A 26,201-nucleotide genomic window follows, 5' to 3' on the forward strand; every position below is an offset into this window, starting at 1 on the left:
ATCTGCTGAAGCTCTAAGATTAGTTTTGCTCACTGCTGCTGCTTCCAGTCAGAATCCGCCAGCTCCTCAGAACCAGACTAGTGCTTTCTATTTTTGTGAGAGAGTTTTGCTCTAGTTGCCCAGGCTGGAGTGGAATGGCATGACCTCGGCTCACTGCAACCTCTGCCTCCTGGGTTCAAGCAATTCTCCTGCCTCAGCCTCCTGAGTGGCTGGGATTGCAGGTGCCTACCACCATGCCCAGCTAATTTTTTTGGATTTTTAGTAGAGATGGGGTTTCACTATGTTGGCCAGGCTGGTCTCGAACTCCTGACCTCAGGTGATCCACCTGCCTTTGCCTCCTGAAGTGCTGGGATTACAGGCGTGAGCCACCACGCCTAGCCAACATTTCTCCTTTATATAATACCTCTGGCTTTCTCTTTGTTCTTCACATATACTGAAGACCACTTGGTTTCACCATATGCCCCAAATTGCAATTCTTTTCTCTCGAATAAAACATTTTAATTGTAGACAGTCATCTCTGTATTTTGTTTGACACTGACATACTTGGCATCAGAAGTGAGACCCAAAGCTGACTCACCTGGAGGACAGTCACCAGCTCTGGAAACTATGGAGTGAGGTATCCACACTGGGGCCTGCTGAGTCCCTATCTGGCTCCCTTGGCTCCCCTCTGTTCTTCTTGGTGAGACTCTTGGACTGAACTCATTCTTTTAGTTGACTTCTGTTTTACTGGGGATTTAGTTAGAGAGGGATCGTTCCCCTTCCTGACTGCTCTTGTTGGGAGAGCTCCTATTTAGGAAGACTATTCTTCTGGAAGGCCTTGGCTGTGTGGTCTGTGAGGTGAAGGAGGGCTCTTCTCCTCCTTGTAGACCCTCCTGTCGGGTATGTGGGTGAAGGAATTTTGTTTTCCTTTGGGTTGAGGCCTTGGTGATGGAATATCTCCTCTTCCCCTATGTTGAAGAAGGTGGCTTATCATCCTTTTTAGTAAACTTTATTTTCTGTCTGTGCTTGCATTTATTTAGACTTTTGGCATTCAGCACTTGTGTTTACTTGGCTTTTGTATATCTGACATTAGACTAGAACACTCACAAAAATGGACTCTCAAAGTTCAAAGGCATGCCAACATATTTTCTGGGACTCCAGCTGGCAACAGGTTCAAACATTGTAGGGATTATTTAAAGAGTCTGTGTTCTTAAAATTGAATTAAAATATCATGGCTATAAAGTCATGCATTTCAAAAAAGATACAATATCTCATCGATATCTTGAGGCTAAAAAAAAGAAAACTGTTCCGAACTCAAAGATTGCCTCACTACAAAATACTGTTTTTTTTTTTTTTTTGAGACTGAGTTTCGCTCTTGTTACCCAGGCTGGAGTGCAATGGCGCGATCTCGGCTCACCACAACCTCCACCTCCTGTGTTTAGGCAATTCTCCTGCCTCAGCCTCCTGAGTAGCTGGGACTACAGGCACGCGCCACCATGCCCAGCTAATTTTTTGTATTTTCAGTAGAGACGGGGTTTCACCATGTTGACCAGAATAGTCTTGATCTCTTGACCTTGTGATCCACCCACCTCGGCCTCCCAAAGTGCTGGGATTACAGGTGTGAGCCACAGCACCCAGCAAAATACTGTCTTAAAACTAGTTGAAACTCTTTACTCTCCAGCGTTCTTCCGATCCTTCTCACAATTTTTCTTTATCATTCTCTAAGTCTAACTCTCTTTGGCCAAAACTTCTCCAAAACTCCTTAGCTAGTCTGACATACTATCCATGAAGAGCACTTGCAAACCAGCAGAAATGAAAGAAAATCATTTTAATTTTCATGCTGCTTTCTTTTAAAGCAAAGAAAAAATTTCCATGTAAAAGACATTCTCTTCATACTAAAAAGGAATGGCAACATTTTGATCTTCAAGGACAAAGACTTGAGACCAGAAAAATATGGAACAGGCTCTGCTATAATAAAACAACGTATCTTTTGGGCCTCCTGACATAATTTAGTCACATTATTCTTCATTGAATTCAGTATATTGGCAACTTACTCAACCTGCCTTATCCCAAATTTGGTTCACAGCCTTCACAAGACTGCCTGATAGGTCAGGCGTGGTGGCTCACACCTGTAATCCCAGCACTTTGAGAGGCTGAGGTAGGCAAATCATCCGAAGTCAGGAGTTCAAGACCAGCCTGGCCAACAAAGTGAAATCCCATCTCTACTAAAAATACAGAAGTTACTTGGGCATGGTGGCACACACCTGTAATCCCAGCTACTCAGGAGGCTGAGGCAGGAGAATCACTTGAACCCGGGAGGCAAAGGTTTGCAGTGAGCCAAGATTGCACCATCACTCCAGCAAGTTACAGTTACAGATACAAAGGTTTATTTTTGGTAAGGAAGGTTACAAAGAAAAGAGACTAATTTTCAATGAGAAAGAATCTTGTGTGGTAAAGGTTTGTCCTAAAAGAAAATGAACTAGTTATTTAAGGAGGAGACAGAAGACGAAGCAGAATATTCAAGGCATGTTATGCATGGTCTGTGTGAGTCACAGAAAGGCTTGTAAAAGGGAAATTTCTGAAAGTAATGTGTGCGATCAAGTTGACTACAATTAAAAGGGAACTATTTATGATAACCTTTCTAACAACTGAGCTGTAATATTAAAATGCATTTGTAAAAAACCAAAAAATAGTCCTCTGTATTTAAATAAAAAAGATTTTCTTAAAGTATTGATCTGCTCCTAATAAAATTGCAAGATATTTTGATTTTTAATTCTTGATTCCGAGTCCAGAGTGCTCACCATTACACCATGGAACCTTACATTGATTTTTAATCCTAAGGTCTTTTTTCTTATTTTTTCTGAGACAGGGTCTTCCTCTGTCACCCAGGCTGGAGCACAGTGGTGCGATCTTGGCTCACTGCAGCCTCAATGTCCTTGGCTCAAGTGATCCTCCCACCTCAGCCTCCCTGCCATGTTGCCCAGCTGGCCTCGAACTCCTGAGCTCGAGTGATCCACCTACTTTGGCATCCCAAATGTTGGTATCACAGGCATAAGCCACCACACCTGGCCTAAGATCTGTTTATTTATAGTAATCTTATTCATGAGATCGATTTAATTTCCCTAGTTTCAGCTTAAAAGTGCTGTTTCCTTCATTTAAAATAGTAATTTCATTCTTGAGGTGGTAATATCCTACTTTTGAAGTTTCTCAGAGGTTCAACTTTTGCTGTACCTCACTGTATGTGCCTTGGAAGTCATACATCTTTGACTTCAGTGTTTTTCTCCCCTTCAGAAGGCCTGGGATTATCATTTTCTCCTTCATTGTTTTTGTCAGCTCCCATAACGTTTTTCTCCGGTTCACTGCTGCTATGGCCTGATGCTGGAACGTTTATCTGAAGGTCTATAAAAGGCAATGTTTTTCTTCAGTATCTTGGTTTTTCTTGGTATGTTTGATTTTTTTTTCTCATAACCAGGAAACCTCAAATGTTGTTACTCAGAGCCATGTATTCCTCTGCTTAAGGTCCTAGTTTTCTTGTTTACATTTCTTTATTCTATAGTGTACACACACATCCTTGGATACATTATTACTGTGTCTATACTTCCAGGTTATCTAAACGAGCTTCCCTATAAGGAGAAACAATCACACTGCAGAAGGCTTTTCTTTATCGGTTTGGTAGTCATCCTACGAAAAAAAAAGATTTTACATTTTAACAAGATAATTTTCTGTGTTGCCTTTATGAGGTTTTTATTGCAGAAGGAAACTGAGCTTTTAAAAAGTTAAGGTTTTTATATCCAAGTAGTTTCCTCTATTGCTTTTGGAGTCTTTTGATTATCGCTTTACTTAAGTGAATGGTTACTATTTTATATGACATGGGATTCTGTTTTGATCAAGTGTTTTGAGACTTTTAAGGTCTTTGACAAACTTCTGCATAATCGCATCCTAAATTAAGTTTTTTTTGGACTTAGAATTGACTTTGGGGTTTTCCATTTGGGCCCCTGGAAAGTAAGTACCAAAGGATAGATCTCTCATCTTGCAGAGAGAGTAAATGTTTAGGTGTATTTGATAACTCATATAAGAAACACTGCCAAATGATACATGATCTTATTTTAGTTGCATTTATAGACATGTTGCTGATATGAATGTTTCAACAATTATGTAAATTCATAGACATCTGATAGGTTATCAGGCATAATTCTGGTTATTGTCTTAAAATTCTACGTATAATAGAAATATGTGTGAGTATTCTTATGGTAATATAATTATTTGCATAAATCCAATAAAATTCTACCCTCTCTTTTTAGTTTAATATAATTTCAAACATGGGGTTTGTTACTAAGATTTTTACTGAGAAATCATATTAAAAATATGCATAAAGTGCTTGATTTTAAGCATTCCCATTACAATGAGTAAATAATAATTGTCACTTCCTGGCAGGCCCAGGAACCTTAATACTTGTGATGGTTAATACTAAATGTCAACTTCACTGGACTGAAGGATGCAATGTATTGTTCCTGGCTGTGTCTGTGAGGGTGTCACCAAGAGAGACTAACATTTGAGTCAGTGAACTGGGAGACGCAGACCCACCCTCAATCTGGTTGGACACAATAAAAGCAGGTGGAAGAACGTGCAAAGACTAGACTGATTGAGTTGTCTGGCTTCCATGTTTCTCCCATGCTGGATGTTTCCAGCCCTTGAACATCAGACTCCAAGTTCTTCAGCTTTTAGGTTCTTGGAATTACACTTTCAGGTTTGCCAGGGGCTTTCGGGTCTTTAGTCACAGACTGAGGCTGCACGACTGGATTCCCTGCTTTGGAGGTTTGGGGACTGGGACTGGCTTCCTGGCTCCTCAGCTTGCAGACGGCCTATTGCAAGACTTGGTCTTGTGATTGTGTGAGTCAATTCTCCTAATAAACTCCCCTTCATATATACATTTATTCTTTCAGTCCTGTCCTAGAGAACCCTGCCTAATCCAAGACTCTAAGTAAAATCTAAAGTCTAAAGTCTGCCTTGGTGTAGCTTCCTAGCCTCAAGAGACCACAAATATGAGATTCCTATATGACCACTATGGAGAAAAAGTTCTCTCCAAAGAAAAACTATAATACACCTGTTATGGGTTGTAACTCTGTACACTTTTTCTGAGTTCTTGTTATCCACCTACAGTCTAGCTTAGGTCCTACATTCTTCTGGGTTCCTCCAATTCAGATTTCTTTCTCTTTTCAATAAAATTACTAAACTGAGACTTGCACTGTTCCTAAAGCACGATACACTGAAACTATATATATATATATATATATATATATATATATATATATATACACATACACACACACATACACATATATACATGCATATATATACATATATACATATACACACATATATACACATACATATACACACATATACATATATATACACATATTCATATATACACACATATACATATACATATACATATATACATATATACACATATATACACACATATACATATACATATACATATATACATATATACACATATATACACACATATACATATATACACACACACATATATATATATATATACACATATATATGTGTATGTGTGTGTATATATATATATTTATTGTACTTTGAGTTCTGAGGTACATATGCAGATTTTGCAGGATTGTTACATAGGTACACACATGCCATGGTGGCTTGCTGTCTCCATCCCCGTCACCTGCATCAGGCATTTCTCCCAAAGTTATCCCTCCCCAACTTCCCCACCCTCGCTGACACCTATCCCCCCACCTCCCAACAGACCCCAGTGTGTGACGTTCCCCTCCCTGTGCTCATGTGTTCTCATTGTTCAACACCCACCTATGAGTGGGACCATGCAGTGTTTGGTTGTCTGTTCTTGTGTCAGTTTGCTGAGAATGATGCTTTACAGATTCATCCATGTCCCTACAAAGGGCATGAACTCATCATTTTTTATGGCTGCATAGTATTCCATGTTGTATATGTGCCACATTTTCTTTGTCCAGTCTATCATCGATGAGCATTTTGGTAGGTTCCAGGTCTTTGCTATTGTAAACAGTGCCACAATGAACATACATGTGCATGTGTCTTTATAATAGAATGATTTATAATCCTTTGGGTATATACCCAGTAATGAGATTGCTGGGTCAAATGGAATTTCTATTTCTAGATCCTTGAGGAATCACCACACTGTCTTCCACAATGGTTGAATTAATTACACTCCCACCAACAGTGTAAAAGTGTTCCTATTTCTCCACATCCTCTCCAGCATCTGTTGTCTCCAGATTTTTTAATGATTGCCATTTTAACTGGCATGAGATGGTATTTCAATGTGGTTTTGATTTGCATTTCTCTAATGACCAGTGATGATGAGCGTTTTTTCATATGTTTGTTGGCCTCATAAATATCCCAAACTCTCTATAAACTAAGTATCAATGGAATGTATCTCAAATTAATAAAAGCTATGACAAACCCACAAACAATATCATACTGATTATGATATTGGAAAAATATTGAGCAGAAATTGGAAGCATTTCCTTTGAAAACTGGCACTAGACAAGGATGCCCTCTCTCAACTTTCCTATTCAATATAGTATTGGAAGTTCTAGCCAGAACAGTCAGGCAAGAAAAAGAAATAAAGGGTATTCAATTAGGAAAAGAGGAAGTCAAGTTGTCTCTGTTTGCAGATGACCTGATTGTATATTTAGAAGATCCCATTGTCTCAGCCCAAAATCTCCTTAAGATGATAAGCAACTTCAACGAAGTCTCAAAATACAAAATCAATGTGCAAAAATCACAAGCATTCCTACACACCAGTAACAGACAGAGAGCTAAACCATGAGTGAACTCCCATTCACAACTGCTATAAAGAGAATAAAACACCTAGGAATACAACTAACAAAGGACATTAAGGACCTCTTCAAGGAGAATTGCAAATCATGGCTCAAGGAAATAGGACACAAACAGATGGAAAAGCATTCCATGCTCATGGTTAGGAAGAATAAATATCGTGAAAATGGCCATACTGCCCAAAGTAATTTATAGATTCAATGCTATCCCCATCAAGCTACCATTGACCTTCTTCACAGAACTGGAAAAAACCACTTTACACTTCATATGAAACCAGAAGAAAGCCTGCGTAGCCTAGACAATCCTAAGCAAAAAGAACAAGGCTGGAGATATCATGCTACCTGACTTCAAACTATACTGCAAGGCTACAGTAATCAAAACAGCATAGTACTGGTACCAAAACAGAGATCTAGACTGAAGGTACAGAACAGAGGCCTTGGAATTAATGCCACACATCTACAACCATCTGACCTTTGACAAACCTGATAAAAAACAAGCAATGGGGAAAGGATTCCCTGTTTAATAAATGGTGTTGGGAGAACTGGCTAGCCATGTACAGAAAGCTGAAACTGGGTCCCTTCCTTACACCTTATACTAAAATTAACTCCAGATGGATTAAAGATTTAAACATAAGACCTAACACCATAAAAACCCTAGAAGAAAACCTAGGCAAAACCATTCAAGACATAGGCATAGGCAAGGACTTAATGACTAAAACACCAAAAGCATTGGCAACAAAAGCCAAAATAGACAAATGGGATCTAGTTAAACTTATGAGTTTCTGCACAGTGAAGGAAACAATTATTAGAATGACCTGGCAACCAACAGAATGGGAAAAAATTTTTGCAATCCACCCATCTGATAAATGGCTAATATCCAGAATCTACAAAGAACTAAAGCAGATTTACAAGAAAAAAACAAACAACCCCCTTAAAAATGGGCTAAAGATATGAACAGACACTTTTCAAAAGAAACGAGATACATTTTAAGGAGCAGGTTTCGTGTCTCATGTATGGGCCACACAGAAGGTTCACCAAGCTTCCTGATGCCATAACCAGCAACATTTAAACTGCAATCCAAAATGAGAAAGGGGTGTTTTCCACATGGTAAACAGCTTCTCCTAAGGTGTCAGAATAAGACTCTGCATCAGAATAAGACTATTCCCCTCCCTCATGCTGCCTTTTTCATTTGGCAGGATAATGCTGCAATTCACATTTCACAATCAGCAATTGCTCTAGGCCACTTTGACAATAACCCTAACACAGCTTTTTGTTCAAATCGTATTGGTGATTTCTTTTGTCAAGTTGACATTTTCTTCTTTAATTTAATCCAGTCATAAAATGCAACTCAATGGCACCAACAGGTCTTGCCCAGTTTCTCCCATGGTCTTTAGATTTTAGTTAGTTCAAAACTATTGTACAAACTAATTGTATTGTATTCTTATTATTTATTATACTATAATTGTATTATAATTTTTAAACTTCTCTCTTGCTGCCTCTCTAGTCTTTGTAATGCCAACTCTTGTAACAGGCTAATGTTAGCTCAATGCTTCAAGATGACTGCATGTGCCCATGGACTAATAAGATGGAAATTAATAGTAGACCACAGACAAACCCACTCTAAGATTTTTCCTTATGGCCTTTTTGTTACCTAACTGTGGTCTGGGTTCCTGACATAGACTCACATATCTTCCCCCTAACATGAGGCAGAGACAGCTGGGACAGATCCATCCTGGTGCTGAGGGATAATGAAGCCTAACTACAGAATGGTTGATAAATAACACTTTCAGAGGAGGATCCTGACCAAAAAGGGAACATGTGAAAACTGATCATATGAACTGGGTCTTTCTTGTCATACCCAACTGAAATAGAGTAAATGACTTGCTGCAATTCTAAGACTATTTTTGCCCACTGCCATTACTTACCAATCAGGACTTTCCAACTCCTCAATATTTTACTAGTGCAAAAAAAAAAAAAAAAAAAAGTCTCAAAGAGCAATATGTAACATTTCTCCTTCTTATAAAACCTTTAACCTTCTCTTTGTTCTTTGGACATACTAAAGACCACCCAGTCTGCACCTGTGCCCTGAATTGCAATTCTTTACTCCCAAATAATTTAATTTTTAAATTTGATTTGTATAAATTTATGGGGTTCAAGTGTAACTTTGTTACATGAATAGATTGCATAGTGGTGAAGTCAGGGCTTTAGAATGGATGCTGAGAAATTACTTAATTGGTACAATGTACGTTATTTGGGTGATGTCTACTGTTATGGTTTGGATGTGTATCCCTTCCACATCTCATGTTGAAATGTGACCTCCAGTGTTGGAGGTGGGTCTAGTGAGACGTATTTGGGTCATGGGGATGGATCTTTCTACCAATGGCTTGTTGCTGTCCTTGCAGTTATGACTGAGTCCTCACTCTATTAGTTCATGTGACAGCTGGTTGTTTAAAGGAGCTGGGGAGCTCCTCTTCTTTCTCTTGTTCTCTTTCCTGCCACGTCAGACATCGGCCCACCCTTTGCCTTCTGCCATGATTGGAAGCTTCCTGAGGCCTCACCAGAAGCAGATCCTGGTGCAATCTTTCTTGTATGGACTGCAGAACCATGAGCCAAATCAACCTCTTTTCTTTATAAATTAACCAGTCTCAGGTATTCCTTTATAGCAATGCAAAACACACTAACACAGGTACCCTAGAACATTTTAATTTTAGATATTTGTTTTTACATTTTCTTTGACTTTGACACATGGCACACTGTCACCCTGAGTACTAGAGGCCTAAAACAGTACCTAAATGAGGTGTGGGTGATGTCCCTTGCAATTTACCACCAGGTTCAGTTTCTGAGCCAGGAGGCAGAATCAAGAAGGATATACCTTTTTAGATGCTTCTAGATGTAAGCCTACCCATCTTCCTGCAGGCATACAAAGCTTAGATTCTAATCCAATTCTGAGGGGCTTCAAAACCTGTGTTTTTCTCATTATATCTGTACTCCCAACTGTCCACCTGACCACCATTCATCCACCATCCACCCATCTATAAATACATCTGTCCACTCATCCATTTGTTACCCACCTATTCATGCATCTATCTACTTATCCATCCATCCACTCCATCTTTTGACCCAACCACCCATCCATCCACTCACTCATCCATCCACTTATTTATTAATCTGCCCATTCATCTACCCCATCTGTCCATCTATCCATTCTCACATGCCTATCCATCTATCCCTTCTGTCCACCCCCACCCAACTACCAACACCCACCCGTCTACACATTCATCCACCTACCCGTCCAATTCCCATACACCTATCCATCTGCATATTCACCATCCATTCATCTATACACCTCATCCATTCATCATCTACCCACCCATCAGTACATCCATCTGTCCACAACTGCCATCCACCTACTCATTCACCCATTCACCATCCATCCATCACTTTTATCCATTCGCTTTCTACCCATTCATTGATGCCACCCTCCCTCCCCCATCTTTCCACTCTTCCTTTCCACCAGTATAATCTGTGTGCCAGGCTCCCTGCTGAAGGATTTGGGAGCAGGGCAGACAGCAAAAAGTGAGCATTCATGGTGACAAAGTCTCTGCAGAAAGAAGTAGCATGGCACAGTGTTAAGGGCCAGGTTGTCTGGTTATAACCCTGGGTCTGCCACTTCCTAGTCATGCGACTTTAGGAGGCTGAATTCAAACCCAGGGCAGTTTGCCTCCAAAACCCCTGCTCTTCCCACTGAATCCTGGGTCATTCAATCTGGACCTGGAAAGAAGATGGCATGGAATGACTTTTCTATGCTCCAAAGGAATTAGAAATGTTTACATTGCTCAAATAGGAATCCATGAACCAAGACAAAGTTATGAAGTCTTTACAGTTGGCCCTGAGAGCTCAGTTATAAAACTAGCCCACAGTCTAGTTACCTATAGCTCAGGAGGAAATGAAAAGGGATTCTGCATATATTACTAGGGGTAGCTCAATTCTACTGATGCAAATAGGCTAGTTATCTCCTCAATGGCAAGAACATTTAATTTCTCAGCCAACTTATCAAACTAATTGCCAGGTTTGTGACCAGGATCCTGAGTGATGAATGTGTGTGCCCTCAACTTCCTGATTCAACCATGAGATGCCAGAAGAAGGTCCTCTGTGACAGAGAACTTCAATCAATGACAGTGGAACACAGAGTGGAATTTGTGATAAATCAGGCTGGAGGCATTTTTCAAAGGCAAGGTACTATGTGGGAGTAGAATAAAATGGCCAGCAAATAAACTAACTGCAAATCAAGCTTTTACACACATCTAGGATGGAGTCAGTTAACACCAACATCAATCCACAGCAGACTACTGTTAAATACAGTGAGCGCCAAACTTCTCTTCAAAGAATTCGTATGTCAGTATGTTTCGGTTTCTTATTCTTTGTTCTCCATTTTAAGGTTTAACTTTCTGGTTCTCTTTGCCCCCTTGCCTCTAGTTTCAGCAAACAACTTTCCCACCAGTTCTAATCAGTAGTTCACATCTGTTCCCCTGGTCACCTGCTTTGATCTGAGTCACTCCTGGTCACCTGCTCAGTCCTGACTCATCCTGGTCACCTACTCTGACCTGAGTCACCTTTAGTTACCTGTTCCATAACCATTCTCCCTGCCAAATTGCTCATCCTGCCATTCTGGCTCATGACCCTGCTCCCTTTAAAATAGCCAACTGAAATTAGCTTTGACTGTGCTATCTAACCCTGGCCAATAGGGGAATGATGAAACAGTAGGGGCTACCTGAGTTAGGGATAAGAACCCCTTCCCACCCCTGTTCAGGTGTGCTGTTGCCATTGCTTCATCTGTGAGACAAACCCTTCTATAGAAGTACACTGCCTTACTGAGAAAATTATTTGTCTGAGTGTTAGTTTTTCTTTTCAGCACCAGGGGACAAGCAGTTGTTTCTAACACTACCCACAGATGAGGCCTGGCTTCTTAGATGAGAGAGATGAGCTTGCTTTGTGCAGTGTGGTTTAAAAAAAAAAAAAAAGCATTTATAAAGGCTTTCATACCTATTTCTATCATCTATCTTGTTCTTTCCCTATACCTTTCCTGGCTCTGTAGAATTCTGCAGTGGCAGTGAGATGTAGTGGGAAGAATGCAGGCTTTGGAATCTGGCAGAATTAGATCAGAATCCCAGTTTCGCCATTTACTCTCTGAGAGGCCTGGGAGAGCTCGCTTGACTTCTTTTCACCTTGCTGCCTTATCTCTAACCTGGGGATGACGGCACCTCCTAAAAGGGTAACAAGAATGAATATGTGCCATCGGCCTGCACTGTAGGGTGTACTTTATGAAGGGCAGCTATTTTTGTGACAATTGCAGTGTGGACATACTCCCATTTTTCAGATAAAGAAAATGAAGATGGGAAGAGCTAATTTCCTCTAATGAATCACTGTCATGAATGTCTCATCATGCTGCCTCTATCCCAGCTGGTTCTTCAGGCCTTATCTTGTGGGGTCAGGGCAGAAGGCCTGGAGGAGTGGAAAGTATTAGGAGGGAGTACACACAAGAGTGTCTGAGGGTCAGAACCTGAAGTGGGTTAGCAGACAAACAGGTGAAGAGGATGGAATCCAGCCCCAGGAGTCGGTGGGGGGGGGGGGTCTCCACATAGGTCTGAAAGCCAGGGAAGATCAGGGCATGAAACTGGCAATGGTAACCTCTTCTCTGGTCTGGGATGTGTCTCTCCTCTGCTGGGCAAAGACCACAGTGTCTTTCCACTGTCCCACCTGTGGCTTCACAGGCCCTAGCACCTGGGGGAGGTGCACCACAAATGTGTGTTGAGTGCATGGAAAAGTGAGTAACAGAATAAATGGTCCAATGTGGTTTTTACTTCTTATTAGCAGGGGGTGTGTATACAGGTTGGCAAGCTCAACCTTGTGAGAGGGAAGGAGGCTAGTTGTAATTAAGTGTCCTACAAGGCATCCTAGTCCAACAAAAATTTAATTTCCATTTGTAGAACTGATGATCTGAGAGCCTGTGTGGACACTGGCAAGTCAACATATATGAAGATTTTGCTCCTAGGTGGTTTATTATTTTGTGTGGGTGCATGTTGAGGACTACGCTCTGATTTTTTATCTTGTCCAAAGTCCTACCTAAGGGGTCTAGGGAGTCACGCACTACAAACCATAAATTCTCATCAGATGGGTTTTATTTGACCCCATATATCGTGGCTTACCTTTCAGTTTGACCCTGGCATAACATTAAGAGACAAGGAAAAAGTATTTAACCCCCAAATATATGTCCTTGCCATACCTTGAAATTGTCCTGCAACGTCTCTTGTGGAAAAAATCCATATTCTATAGAGAATTCCCTTACACTTTGTTTTCCTTCCTTTCTTTCCAGATCCAGGAGATAATCAACTAACAGCCAGGCACCCTTTTAGAAACATTTTACAACCTGCTCTCTCTCTGAAGTCAGCTATTGGAGACTTTACCCTGCACAATAAAACTTGGTCTCCACAATCTTTTATCTTAACCTAAACATTCCTTTACATTGATCCCAGGTCTTCAGATAAACTCAATCAACTGTCAACTAGAAAATGTTTAAATTTACCTATAGCCTGAAAGCTCCCCCACAATCCCTCTTCGAGTTGCCCTGCCTTTTTGAACCAAACCAATGTTAAATATGTTTGACTGATGTCTCATGCCTCCCTAAAATATATAAAACCAGGTTGTACCCTGACCACTTTGGACACATGTTCTCAGGACCTCCTGAGGGCTGTGTCATGGGCCACATGGTCACTCATATTTGGCTCAGAATAAATCTCTTCAAATATTTTACAGAGTTTGACTCTTTTTGTCAATTGTGTGTGTGTGTGTGTGTGTGTTGATTTAAAAAATGAAAAGAAGATAATGTTTGACACAATGCTTAAGAGAATGGCACTATATTGGTCTGATAATTTTGTACATAATTAATATTACTAGAAAACATTGGGTAGTGTTGACTGTCACCGAGGCTGTTAAACACTTAACATGTGTGTCATTTGTTCTTACAACAATCCTATGAAGTACATGTTCATATCCCATTTTACAATTAGAGGCTGAGGCACTAGTTTGAGGTCTAAGGCAAGAAAGCTAAAAATCAGGATTTGTACCCAGGCAGTCTGGATGCAGAGTATGTGCTTCAGCCATTTACATATTCTGCCTCTCTGTCATTAAAAAGGAAAAACCCCAAAACAAGACCCTCAAAACCTCAAACAGAGTTGGAATTACTGGAAAGTTGTGGAAGGACATATACCAAATTGAATAATGGTAACTGAGTTGGAAATGGAGGGTGGATATTGAAAGAGAAAAAAGCAAAAAGTCATTCAGTGCCATTGCGGATACACTGCAAGAATCCCTTCTCTAGAAGCCCTGGCAGAGACCCAGCCAGTCTTACTCCAGCCCTGTTCCCACCTCCCAAGGCAGCGCATTCCATCTGGGAATAGTGCAAGTCCTGAGAAACTTTTCCTTCACATAGAATTGAAATGCAGAAACCTGCAGCCTGAGAGCTCTGTCTCCACTCCACTTCCACTGGCCTTGGGTCTTGTTAGATAGAGTGAACTCCGAGGTTCTCTTGAAAGAATCAGTATGTCAGTATGTTCAGTTCTTTGTCCTCCATTTTTAAAGTTTAACTTCCTTACAGTTTCAGTAAACAACCTCTTCCACCAGTTCTAACCAGTAGTTCACATCTGCTCCCTCAGTCCCCTGCTCCATCCTGACTCATCCTGGTCACCTGCCCTGGTCACCTATTTTGACCTAGGTTACCCCTGCCTACCTGCCCTGATCTGTCCCATAACCATCCTTCCTGCCAAACTACCCACCCTGCCACTCCAGCTCGTAGCCCTGCTCCCCTTTAAACAGCCAACTGGAATTAGACTAGATTGTGCGGTCTAACCCTAGCCAATAGGGAACAACACAGCAGTAGGGGCTACCTCCATCAAGATTAAGTACCCCGTCCCTTCCCTTGTCCAGGTGTGCATTCACCATTCCTCCATCTGTGAGACACACCCTTCTATAGAAGTAAATTGCCTTGCTGAGGAAATTTATGTTTGAGGGCCAATTCTTTTGCAGCACCAAAAATTACATATAACAGTCTGCTTTCTGGAATTAGTAAATATTTGGATGATTCCAGTTTTTTTCTCATGGGATATTCCTCCAACTATCTAACTGGACTAACTATCTCCTGCCTCCCCGGGGTCCACTTTGCACCACCTCCACCTCCTGTCAGGAGCCACAGCCAAGGTGTCCATGCCTGTGGGCTTCCAGCTGAGCACGGCCAATGGGAAGCCCTAGAGGAGACCATAGAGAGCAAGGGGTGCCCAGTGTGGGCACTGGTTCCCTAGCTTCTTCCCTGCACTGCTGCCTGGAGCTGCTGGGGCTGCTGGGGACATTGGAGGTCACCGCTCCAATCAAGGCAGCCCGGATTTCGGCTCTCCATCTCTCATCTCCTCCAGCCTCCAGGCAGTAACACCTTGGCTTCTATGGATCCCTAGGTTACTGCGTAGCCTCTGTGGGCCCCTATACCCACCCCATGTAAATGATTCTCCATAAGTAAATCATTCTTTGAGTGTTTTTTTCTGGGACTCATACAACATCTTTCCAGTCTCCCATGAGATTTCTCTTTCTTAAGTAAAAACTCAGTATAACTGGTGGTTCCAATTTTAAACCTCAATAGTTATGGGGGGACCACCTGGTATGCAATTCTGATCTCACAAATTCAGTAACAGCCTTTGGCCAGAAGCATTAACGTTCTGTCAGTTTTATCTGCTGTTGCCTGAAACAAAATGCATTTGAGGAAGTCTGGATGGAGTCAGCCAAACCCTGGATGCTAAATGCAGAAAATGCAAAATGCAAGGGATTCTCTTATTGGCTTCTCCTCTCCTACTCTCCTCCCCTTTGCAAATGAGATGGCTCTGGCAGAATTGAAGGACAGCAGTTTTGGGTTTCTGAGTCATGGGGGATTGATAGTTGTTGAGTATCTCTTCATTCCACATCTTCTCATTTAATGCCTTATCCATCCTTTGGAAGAAGAGTGAACCAGACCCATTTTTAGGGTGAGAATGGATGAGCAACTGGTGATAGGTTGCATGGCTTTTCAGAGGGGAGTGGAGAATTCAGATGCAGAACTCTGCTCCTCTCCTTATCCGAGCTAAGCATTCTTTCCGCTGCCCCAACCTGGGCACTGGTATCAGCTGATTTCTCCCTAGACTGGGAGGTGAGGCTGAGCTTTTCTGCCTCAGCTGACTTAAGGGTGAGGTTTGCTGGGTCCTCCTTGGTGTGGGTGGGGGCACTGGAAGGAACTGCACTGGGGGCCTCACAGAATGGGCACTCACTAGAGGTTCTCACCACACACTCTGGCCTCTGCTCCCAGGACATGGCAGGATTGCATCTCTGGGGCTCCCTTGGTGTTAAGTGAGGTCATGTGACTAGTCCTGGCCAGAGCACGTGAGTGTAAGTGCTGTGCGCGACCATCAGGCTGGAGCTTGTAATTCCCAATGGTGTGCCTCTTTCCTGGGTCACAATCACTGCCATATGGAATGGAGTGAGAAGCAGCAAGAAGATGTGCAAGCTGCACTCCCAGCTGACCTGCCATGGACATATACCATGGTTGTTGTAAGTCACTAAAACTGGGAGTTCGTACCTGGTTATGGGCTGAGAGAGGAGATCTGAGGGTCCAAATGCTGGTGGGTGGTGAATAATGGACTCTGAGCCATTCTGAGCCAGAGCTCCCATCAGGACCCCCAAACCACGGATCTAGACAAAAAATGAGCCATTTGAGGGTTTTTAGCCATTTAAGATGACACAATTCAACTCACAACACTGGGTTCTCAGACAGAGAGTCTAAGGTTTTTTCACAAGAAACCAGGGTGTGTGATAACAGCTAGATTAAGCAGTAGAAACCAACTTTAAGGACCCATAAGAGAAGTTACTAATTGCCCCTGTGTGCTTATTTCAAAACACCTCACTGTACTCTGTATTTTACTGAGTTAGCCGTCCACTGTGGGCTTGCTACCTCCATGCCTGGGCGGCTGGCACTCCCTGCAAGTTCTCCTCCCTGACATGCCCATCCATCTACAGTTACTATGTTCCACCTGCCCAGAGCTGGGAACAGAGGGGCCAGGTGAGGAGACTGCCTGCCTTCTCTTTATTACCTTGCCCAGCCCACAGCATCTGTCACTCTCTGTTCTTTCATCTCCTGGACACCATGAACCCTACACTAGCCTCTTTATTTTCTGAGTGGAGTGGACTGCCATCATTTTTTCTTTCTAGTATTGGGTTTAAACAGGAGCTGCCACCTTTTCATAGACCTTCCTTCCCAGGTAATAGCCATTGGTCTAAGGGAGGTCACCTGGTCCAGGCAGCACCAATCATAGGCCTCCTCCAATGGCCAGATTTGATTGGCCCAGGGAATGGCATCTGGTCCAAGCTGGGCCAATCAGAGCCATTCCCTGGGATTGCATTCATTTTCTTCTATTGTAAACCTGTCCTTTCCACGAAGCCATGAGTGTTCAGAGCTCCAGAGTCCAACAAACCCAAGAAAGTAGATAAAACAGGGAGCTCAGGAAAGGCAAAAGGAGAAAGTTTTTCTGACCTCACATTCAAGTAATCCCAGCTACTTGAAAGACTGAGGCAGGATAATTGCTTGAACCTGGGAGGTGGAGGTTGCTGTGAACCAAGATTGTGCCACTGCACTCCAGTCTGAGCAACAAGAATACAATTCTGCCTCAAAAAAAGAGAAAATATTGTGAGGATTCATTGGAGATCAAATGTGAATATACATAAAATGCCAAGCATAGTACATGGCATATAACATCTTTTCAATTCACTTACACATCATAGTATTTTTCCATGTTTCCCCCCCCCCCACATCTTTTATTGGCTGAGATTTGTCAGGATCAGTCACACTTTTATTTTTGAGATAGAGTCTTGCTCTGTCCCCCAGGCTGGAGTGCAATGGCATGATCTTGGCTCACTGCAACCTCTGCTTTCCAGGTTCAAGCAATTCTCTTGTCTCAGCCTACTGAGTAGCTGGAACTACAGGTGTGCACCACCACGTTCGGCTAATTTTTGTATTTTTAGTAGAGACAGGGTTTCACCATGTTGGCCTAGCTGGTTTTTAACTCCTGACATCAAGTATTCCTCCCGCCTCAGGCTCCCAAAGTGCTGGGATTACAGGTGTGAGGCACTGCACCTGGCCAGTCATGCTTTTTAAACCAGGCTACAATTTCCTTGAATTGAGACCTGAGTGAAATTGACATAGGGCTCTAATTCCTGGGCAATGTCTTGATTGTGAGTTTGTGGCACTATTAAGATTCCGCAATCTACGCAGCCTTTTAGGTGACCTTCACCTCTGGCTGGAATTTCTCTCGCTGTGTCAGGTCACTGAACTGATTCTTCCCGGTCATTTGAAGGGCATTTTCCCAGAAAACCTGGCTCTGCCTTGCTCAATTGCCTGGGCTCTGCCCTCGTCTCCATCTCATTGGGCAGTAAATGCTCTAGATTTCTGAGGTTTAGGGACACCATTCGGGTCAGAATCATATTTTCATCAGTTTAGCTGACTGTGAAACCGGCATGAAAATACCTATGGATGGAGTCTCAAGGAGACTGGAATGAGAACATAGCTGCACGTGGCTCCCCAACGGCCAGCACACAGAAGGTGGTCTTCACTGTGAACTGCCTCTCCTATTAAGTTTGGACCACAGTGTTTAATTCAAAGACTGGACAGAACCTATATGTGCTGGCCTTAACTTTGGGACTCCTAGAGTTTTGACGTTTGCTACTTCCTAACAATGAGGTTTGTGGGGAAGGGACCAAGTGCAAAGGGCTTTCCCCATTTTGCAGATTAACAGAGGGACTAACTTCCCTTTTCTTACTAGTGGGGTTGTTGAGGAGATAAGAGAAATCTCAAAGCACTTAGCAGATGGCACCGACCTGGGTAAAGTCAAAGAGTCATTGATATCTGTTCAGCTCCTTGATGGCACAGATGAGAACTCCGAGGTTCAGAGAGGCTGGGGCTTCACTGGGGTCACAGCACCATGAGCAGCAAGACCAGAACTTGACCCAGGCCCATGGGATTCCGAAGCCTGTGATGAATTGCATCTCTCATGCCTCATTGGTGCTGGCTCACAAGAGCTCCAGGCTGTGTTAAAGGGTCCCTATCATATTGCTGGGGTCCTCCAAGGCCAGAGTCCTCCAGGGAGGCTAACATTAATTTTTTCTTTTTTTGGGGGGGGGGGATGGGAGTCTTGCTCTGTCTCCGAGGCTGCAGTGCAGTGGCATGATATTGGCTCACTGCAACCTCCGCCTCCTGGATTTAAGCGATTCTCCTGACTCAGCCTCCTGAGTAGCTGGGATTACAGGTACGCACCACCACACCTGGCTAATGTTTGTATTTTTACTAGAGATGGAGTTTCACCATGTTGGCCAGGCTGGTCTCAAACTCCTGACCTCAGGATATCTGTCCACCTGGGCCTCCCAAAGTGCTGGGATTACAGGCACGAACTGCCACACCTGGCCTTTAAATATCTTTTGAATGTTTACCCTGCTGTGGCCTTAGTCCAGGCACCCTCCATCCGCAGCCAACCGGGGCTGGGGTTTGCTGCTGTTTTGTGGTCTGAGAAGGGGTAAGGAGGATGCATTGTAGTCATGTTAATTTGTATAATCTTGCACCAGAAACATCTTGCCAACAGATGGTGTCTACAGGGAGAGTGGCAATTCCTTGCCCAATATTTAACATACATGGCCAGAGACTATTTTGATTCAGCCTGGGACTCTGGAGACAGATTGTTTTTACAGAATCCTGGCCCTGCCACCTCTTGGCTGTGTGTCTTCAATCCACTCTGAGCCTGTACTTCCTAACCTGTAAAATGGTGGGGGAATATACTAGCTCAAAGGATGGATGCACAGACTAAATTGCATAGAGTGAAGACCCAATAAAAGGGAGCTCTCATGACCATCTATGCCATGCCTGCCACTGCCCACTGGATGCATTGGAGAGAACCCTCAAGGCCACCCACTTGTGCAAAACTCTCCTTCCTGCACACCTGAAAGCTCATGCCACCAGGGTGTGAGCTCCATGAGAGCAGGGGCCTTGCTCCCAGCAGTATCCCCTGTACCTGAGCCCAGGGAGATGCTGGATAAACATCTGGCAAACATTTGATGAAGCACAGCTAGGAGAAAGAGCCCCGGACATGCCAGATGGGAGATGAGAGTTCAAGTCCTTCATATTGCAAGACCTTGAGAATACTAATGATATTGCTTTTAGGGAAATGTGATCAGTAAGGCCTAAGGTACTGGCCCTCAGTTGGGGGTGATTTTGCCTGCCAAGGAACATTTGGCAATAACTGGAGATATTTTTGGTTGTCATTCTATGAGGGTGTTACTGGTATCTAGGCGGTAGAGGGCAGAGATCCTATAAATATCCTGCAATGCACAGGATGGTCCTCACAACCAAAAATGATGTCAACAGTCAGTGCCAAGGTTGAGAAACCCTAGATTAAAGGAACACGATCTAAAACCATAAAGTCACATACAAATGATGATTATTAGTAGTATCAATAGTAGTATTAGGTGCAATAATGAGATGCAACATTAGATTTTTTAAATGTGATATTTTCAAGGGCTCCAGAGGTAGCTTTTATATGATTTGAAATCTGTTTTTGTTTCTTCAAGAGATAGCAATGATAGAAAATGCCCCTGAAATTCCTTTCTCACCAGGAGCTTCTTATTCTGCAAAATTTTGTCAAATGCTATTGAAAAGCCCTCTTGGAAAAATCAGCCCTGCTCAGATCTTTGACCAAAAATAGGAGGATGAACTCCCAGTGCATTTCTCAACCCACTGGAAGTCTCAGCGCTGACCAGTCCTGGAAGCAGACGCTCTACCTGGCTCAGTGGCCTTTTGCCAGCTGAGACCATTAGCCAATAATAAGCTGATTTCCAGAAAATTAGGCAGTGCTCCTTTTAATTGTGTTCTCTGTTGAGAAACAAAGGTCCAGAGAGGTTAGCCCCAGGGCAGCTCCTCCTGTCCCCAGGGTGGCCGGTGTGTGTCTGCTTCACCGCACATGCCACACTGTTTGGTAATCGTCCCACTGCAGATGATGGGCATCCTGAGGACACAGGTCCTGAAGACTCCCTTCTGTGTGAGGCCAAGTCTAGGCTTATGACTGAGCTGTCAAATGACGAAATGCATTTGTCCTACGGGGCTGACGCAGCTGGCGCCCTGCCCACATCCTCTGAGCTCACACTTGCAGCTTCACGCAGATGATGGCTTCTTTACCACAGTGGGAGTTGCAGGAACCATCTCTCCGCCCAAGAACTTTCTCTAGCTGAGGAAGCATACTTGGCCCATGCAAGAGGAAGCCAGCTGTGCAGGGAAGTTAAGGCCCCGGAAGAATCCTGCAGCCAGTAGGCTTTTACTAAAACCATGTCTAGCAGGAATGCATCGTCAAGACAAATTCATTGTAGGATTGCAGATGAATACTAAGGGCAAGGGAGGCAGAGCTGGGAGGGTCTGCAGCGTTAGAAACGGTCCCTGAGACTCAACTCAGAACCCACTAGAGGATGCAGCACTTAGACACCCTTGTGCCCTGCAGAAGATTCCAAACCGTCCAGCATCAGAGTGGCTTGCAGGATATGTTAAAGTGCAGACCCCCACGCTTACTCCGTCAGTTTCTGGTTGGGAAGGAGTGGATTAGGGAGCTGTATTGGCTGTATTCATTTCTCAGGGTGGCCATCACTAAGTACTACCAATTGGGTTGCTTTGAACAACAGAAATATATTCCCCAGAGTTCTAGAGGATAGTCTGAAATCAAGGTGTGGGCAGGGCTGGCTCCGTGTGAGGGCTCTGAGGGAGAATCCACTCCAGTCCTTCCCCCCGGCTCCGCATGGCTGCCAACGCTGGGCGCTCCTGGATTGTAGTTGCATCACCTTAATCCTCCCACATCCTTCTCCCCGTGCCTGCACCTCTTCTCTCGGCAGGACAGACACCAGTCATGTTGGATTAGCTGCCCGCCCTACTCCAACCTGACCTCATCATAACTCATTACATCCGTAACCACCCTATTTCCAAATAAGGTCACATTCTGAAGCAGTGGGGCTCAGGACTGTGACGTATCTTTGAGGGACATCATGCAACCTGTAGCAGGTACATCATCTCCAGGTGCTAACAGGCCCTAAGGTGATTCTGATTGCTCCTCCGGGACTGTGGCCCTCCTCCGGGATTTATCTTTGCAGCCCCCATCATGCAGGGAGCCTGCACGGCCCTGCACATGCTACAGGAGCAGTCAGTGTCAGGATGATGGCCAGGTGCGGCATCTTTAGATGTTATCAGGCCCCCAGGTGATTCTATTGCTCCCTCTCCCCCAGGACTGTGGCCCTGCTGAGTAATGTGTGATTTACATTTGCAGCCCCCTGCACGTTCTGAAGGAGCAGTCGGTGTCAGGCTGATGGCCAGGTCTGTGTAGACTGAAAAAAGGCAGAACTGCTGGGGACCGGGGACGTGGTCCAGGCGGAGCATGATGACAAGCCCAGCTTGGTGGCTGGCTCCCCCTAACCAGCCCCCGACTCACCGCACTGCTCAAGTGGGGAAGAAGGTGCTCGATTTAATTTTCCAGCTACTCAAGTACCAGCCCAGCAGGTGCCTCTGACATGGGATTGCAGAAAGAAGTGGAGGCTAAACAGGTCTCACTTTGTTCTTGGTTTAAAGGAAAAATGCTTGGTTTGGGGCAATCACGCATCGTGAATCAATTTCTCCTAGGCATTTTTTACTGCTGAGAAACTGCGGCAGGGAGGGCTGTGGGTAGATGGAGCCTAGCTCTTCCCACGAGATGAGGTGGGCATGGAGTCGGCTCATGCTCACATAGCATCTTGGGGGACACAGCCAAGCCCTCTCACCTGGACACCTTTATGTGACAGTAAGGCTGAACGTCTGCTGTGACAGGGAGCCTATCAGCCATGAGGGCCACGGAGGAAGCACTCAGGTGAACAGAGACAGGATGAAGAAGCAGGAACCGCAGCTCAGACCCCAGCCAACAGCTTCCCCAACAGCCATGCTCTCCATGGCTCCCCACTGTCAGAAACACATGACTTCTGCCCTCTTTCTTTATATTGCTGACTCCTGTAAAGTATGCCAGCCTCACTTCCAATTCCTGATGACAAATCCACAGGCCGACTACATTTCCCTCATCAATTCACATTTCCACGTGAGAAAGAAAACATCTACTCGGATGAAGCTCCTTTATAGTGGAGTTTCTGCTAAAAGCAGCCAGATGCAACTCCTAAATGACACAGGGAAGGATGTCTCCTTCTCATTTCTTTTTAAAAGGAAGAATCCAAACCGAAGCACCTTCTGGCACACAGCAAAAGGTGAAATGCGACTGCTGTCTGCTTGGGTTCCGCACGGCTGAGCTTTTCACAGGCTCCCGTTTGCCAGCAGCTGCTCTCATGGCCCATACACAAAGAATGAAGGCTGCCTGAGCCCAAGATCCCTGATGCTCTTCGAGCAGAAGTTCCTGGGTCAGGGTTTCTAAGGCTGGGGGAGGGGCCATGAGCCTCAGAGCAGGCAGGACTGCAGGGACATTGGGATAAACTCTGAAACCACTCACGGCGTCAGCCCCCGCCTTCCCCAAGTCTGATGGGCTGTGGTTGCAGAGGCCATTCCTGTGCTGTTGGCCAGAGCTGGGAGACCCCAGCACGAGGTCCTCTAGCAGGCAAGGCTTGCTGCCTAAGCCTGGTGTGTGTGTCTATGCTGATCTGGGCGCCCACTGGCCCTCAGAGCTCTAGCCACCCAGGATCAGTGACAGGCTGCTGCCTCCTTTGCCTCCCCAGTGTTGACTGGGACTGGGACCCTGTCCTGCTCAGTGGCTCACGGCGGGAACCCAAACACCCATCCCTGCCCATCCCTCACCTCTCCCCACTCTCCACGCTCTGGTAATCCAAGCCTCCTAACCTGCGTCGGCCACGCCATCTTCTTCTCTGTGCACTGTTCCCACTCCAGGAATGCCACGTCTTCCCCTACATGTGCCTGAGGACGCAGCCCCACACCGCACCTAGAGAACTTCCCCAACTACCCAGGCTGAGCCAGGTGTCTGCTGTGACATGCACTGCCCTGGGCTGCCCTTGGCCTTAGCACGTGTCTCCTGTGCTGCTGTCATCTGCTGAAAGCCAAAACAGCTGAATACGTGGGTTACATAAGGGCCAGCAATCAATGAATTTTTGAGTCAATGAGTATTTGACTCTCCTGGGGGACAGAAAGCGTCTCTGATTTGCCTCTACCAACCCAAAGCCTGGCTCAGTGTGGGTCAAATGGGGCTCACTGGCTGACCCCGCTGGAGCCCCAGCTCTGGCAAGTCAGCCACAGCCACAAATCCCTTAGATAGTATCATTGACTGGAACCGAGCCTGAGGTGTCTGCCTGCTTTGCTGACCAGGCCCTCAGAGGACAGTCTCGTGGCCAGGGTACACCCCACCCAGACCCTCCCAGACTCCCTGTGTCTCTTTTCCCATCGAGGGCTGCTGAAGTCCCAGCATTCCCCACCCATCTTACCCACGTCAATGTTAATAACGAACCCCGTCCACACCAGGTGCTGTGAGACAACAGCCTCATTTAACTCTCACAGCCCCGCGTGTTAAGGAAGCCTCTTCACTGTGCTGACGCTGATGAGGAGGCTCAGGCAGGGTAAGGTCATTCTGCTGTGGCAGAGCCAGGACTTGGCTCCAGGCAACTTTACCCCAGGGCCCTTACTCCCCATCACAGGGAGCCCGCCTCTCCACCTGTGTTCCTGTGAGCCTGCTCAGGGCTGCTGTGGCCTCCCCATTCTCATGAGCTCTCCCAGAGACTGCTCAGGCCACACAGCAGAGGCAGGATTAGAACATGGCCCTGTCCAATTCAAAATCCAGGAGTTTCATCCCCACCAGGGCCCTGTCTCTCACCCCAGTGATACCTTCCCTTTCGTTGTCAAGGCTGGTTTGGGGGGCAGAGACTGTGATTCTGCCAGGGGGACCTTGGGTCACTTAGGATAGGCCTTGCCTAAGGGTTTGGCATAAAGGACTTACTTCTCTCTGTTGAATATGATGAATTCCTTCCGGACAGTCTCCAAACACTGCTGCAGGTGTCCATTCTGTCAAAGAGCACAGAGAGGTGACTAAATGACGAAGCATGGTCCAGGGAGACACAGGAATGGAGCATCGGAGGACAGCAGATTGTTCTAGATGGAAACCTCAGATGCTTGGGACCGGGTCAAGACAAGCTAAGTGTCTGGGGCAGGCCCTGACTGCTGGGTGGCTGTGTCCAAGGGTAGTCTGGTGGATAAAGATGCTGTTCTCCATTTTAAGCCATTACATCGAACTGAAAAGCCATGGGGGAATGGAACATGGGTTGAAATTCATGAGCTTGTTTTCCTGACCACTTAAGGCCCAAGTAACAGGCATGGAAACCAGAAATTCACAACCATCATGCCAGGGGTAAAACTTTACTACTAGACTTTTATAGCAGAGGGGAGTGTTCTGTGTTGAACTGTGTCCTCTGAAAGGTACCTTGAGTCCCCAGCACGTATAAATATGACCTCATTTGTGAATAGAACCTTCGCAGATGTAATCCGGTTGCGATGAAGCCGCAGTGAATTAGGTAGGCCCTAAGCCCAATGACTGAGGTCCTTATGTAAAGTCCATGTGATGACACAGAGAATGAGGCCATGTGGCAAAGGAGGGAGACGCTGGATCCATGCAGCTGTGAGCCAGCGAAGGTCAAAGGGGGCCGGCTGCCAGCGAGACCCGGGGAGCCAAGGGCGGCCCCTCCCTTACAGCCTTTGGAGAGACCCTGACTGTGCAGAGACCTTGATTCTGCACTTCTGGCATCTGGAACTGTGAGAGAACAAATGTGGGTTTTTAAAGCCACCCAGCTTGTGGCAGCCCCAGAAAATGAATACAGAGTGCCCAGGACCCACAGAAGTCATCGAGACCGCTGAGTCCCTCCCCGTGCCTTAGAGCTACACAAGCTTCCTGCTGTGGGAACAGCCCTCAAAGAATGCCAGGAGTGTGACTGCCTTACTCCACTCGATCCTCATACATTGGACGGTGGTAATAAGGTAACAAGGTAATCGGAAGGGAGAAGCGAAATGTGCCCTTTTTGCTAAAAAGTATCCCGGCTCAATCATTTCCCCGTGAGCCCAGGATTTCTCTCCTGGAACGGCTCCCACGCAGTGCTCACCAGCGGGCAGCTGTCCTTCGTGCCGTCCCGGGATCTGTTCTTTGCCAACCGCTTCTTCTTTTTGTGAAGTGGCTTGGATTCTAGAATCATTTCTTCAAGTTCAAATGTGGGATCACAGTTCAACCTCCCTTTCTAAAGGGGAGTAGAAAAGAA

The 26,201-nt window shown here is 44.9% G+C and overlaps 1 protein-coding gene across 2 annotated transcripts in view; it reads right to left on the minus strand.

Moving 5' to 3' along the window:
* The window catches only part of STK32B (serine/threonine kinase 32B), a 440,698-nt gene that overhangs the window by 4,847 nt on the left and 409,650 nt on the right, over positions 1-26,201 (minus strand). For both annotated transcript variants that reach the window (XM_039468436.2, XM_074395883.1), the window contains exons 10-11: positions 26,049-26,180; positions 24,896-24,960 (exon numbers count right to left, since the gene is read on the minus strand). In XM_039468436.2, the coding sequence (XP_039324370.1) occupies positions 24,896-24,960; positions 26,049-26,180 (197 nt within the window). The remainder of the gene's footprint in view (positions 1-24,895; positions 24,961-26,048; positions 26,181-26,201) is intronic.

Source organism: Saimiri boliviensis, chromosome 3 (genome assembly GCF_048565385.1).
Source record: "Saimiri boliviensis isolate mSaiBol1 chromosome 3, mSaiBol1.pri, whole genome shotgun sequence".
Lineage (NCBI taxonomy): Eukaryota > Metazoa > Chordata > Mammalia > Primates > Cebidae > Saimiri > Saimiri boliviensis.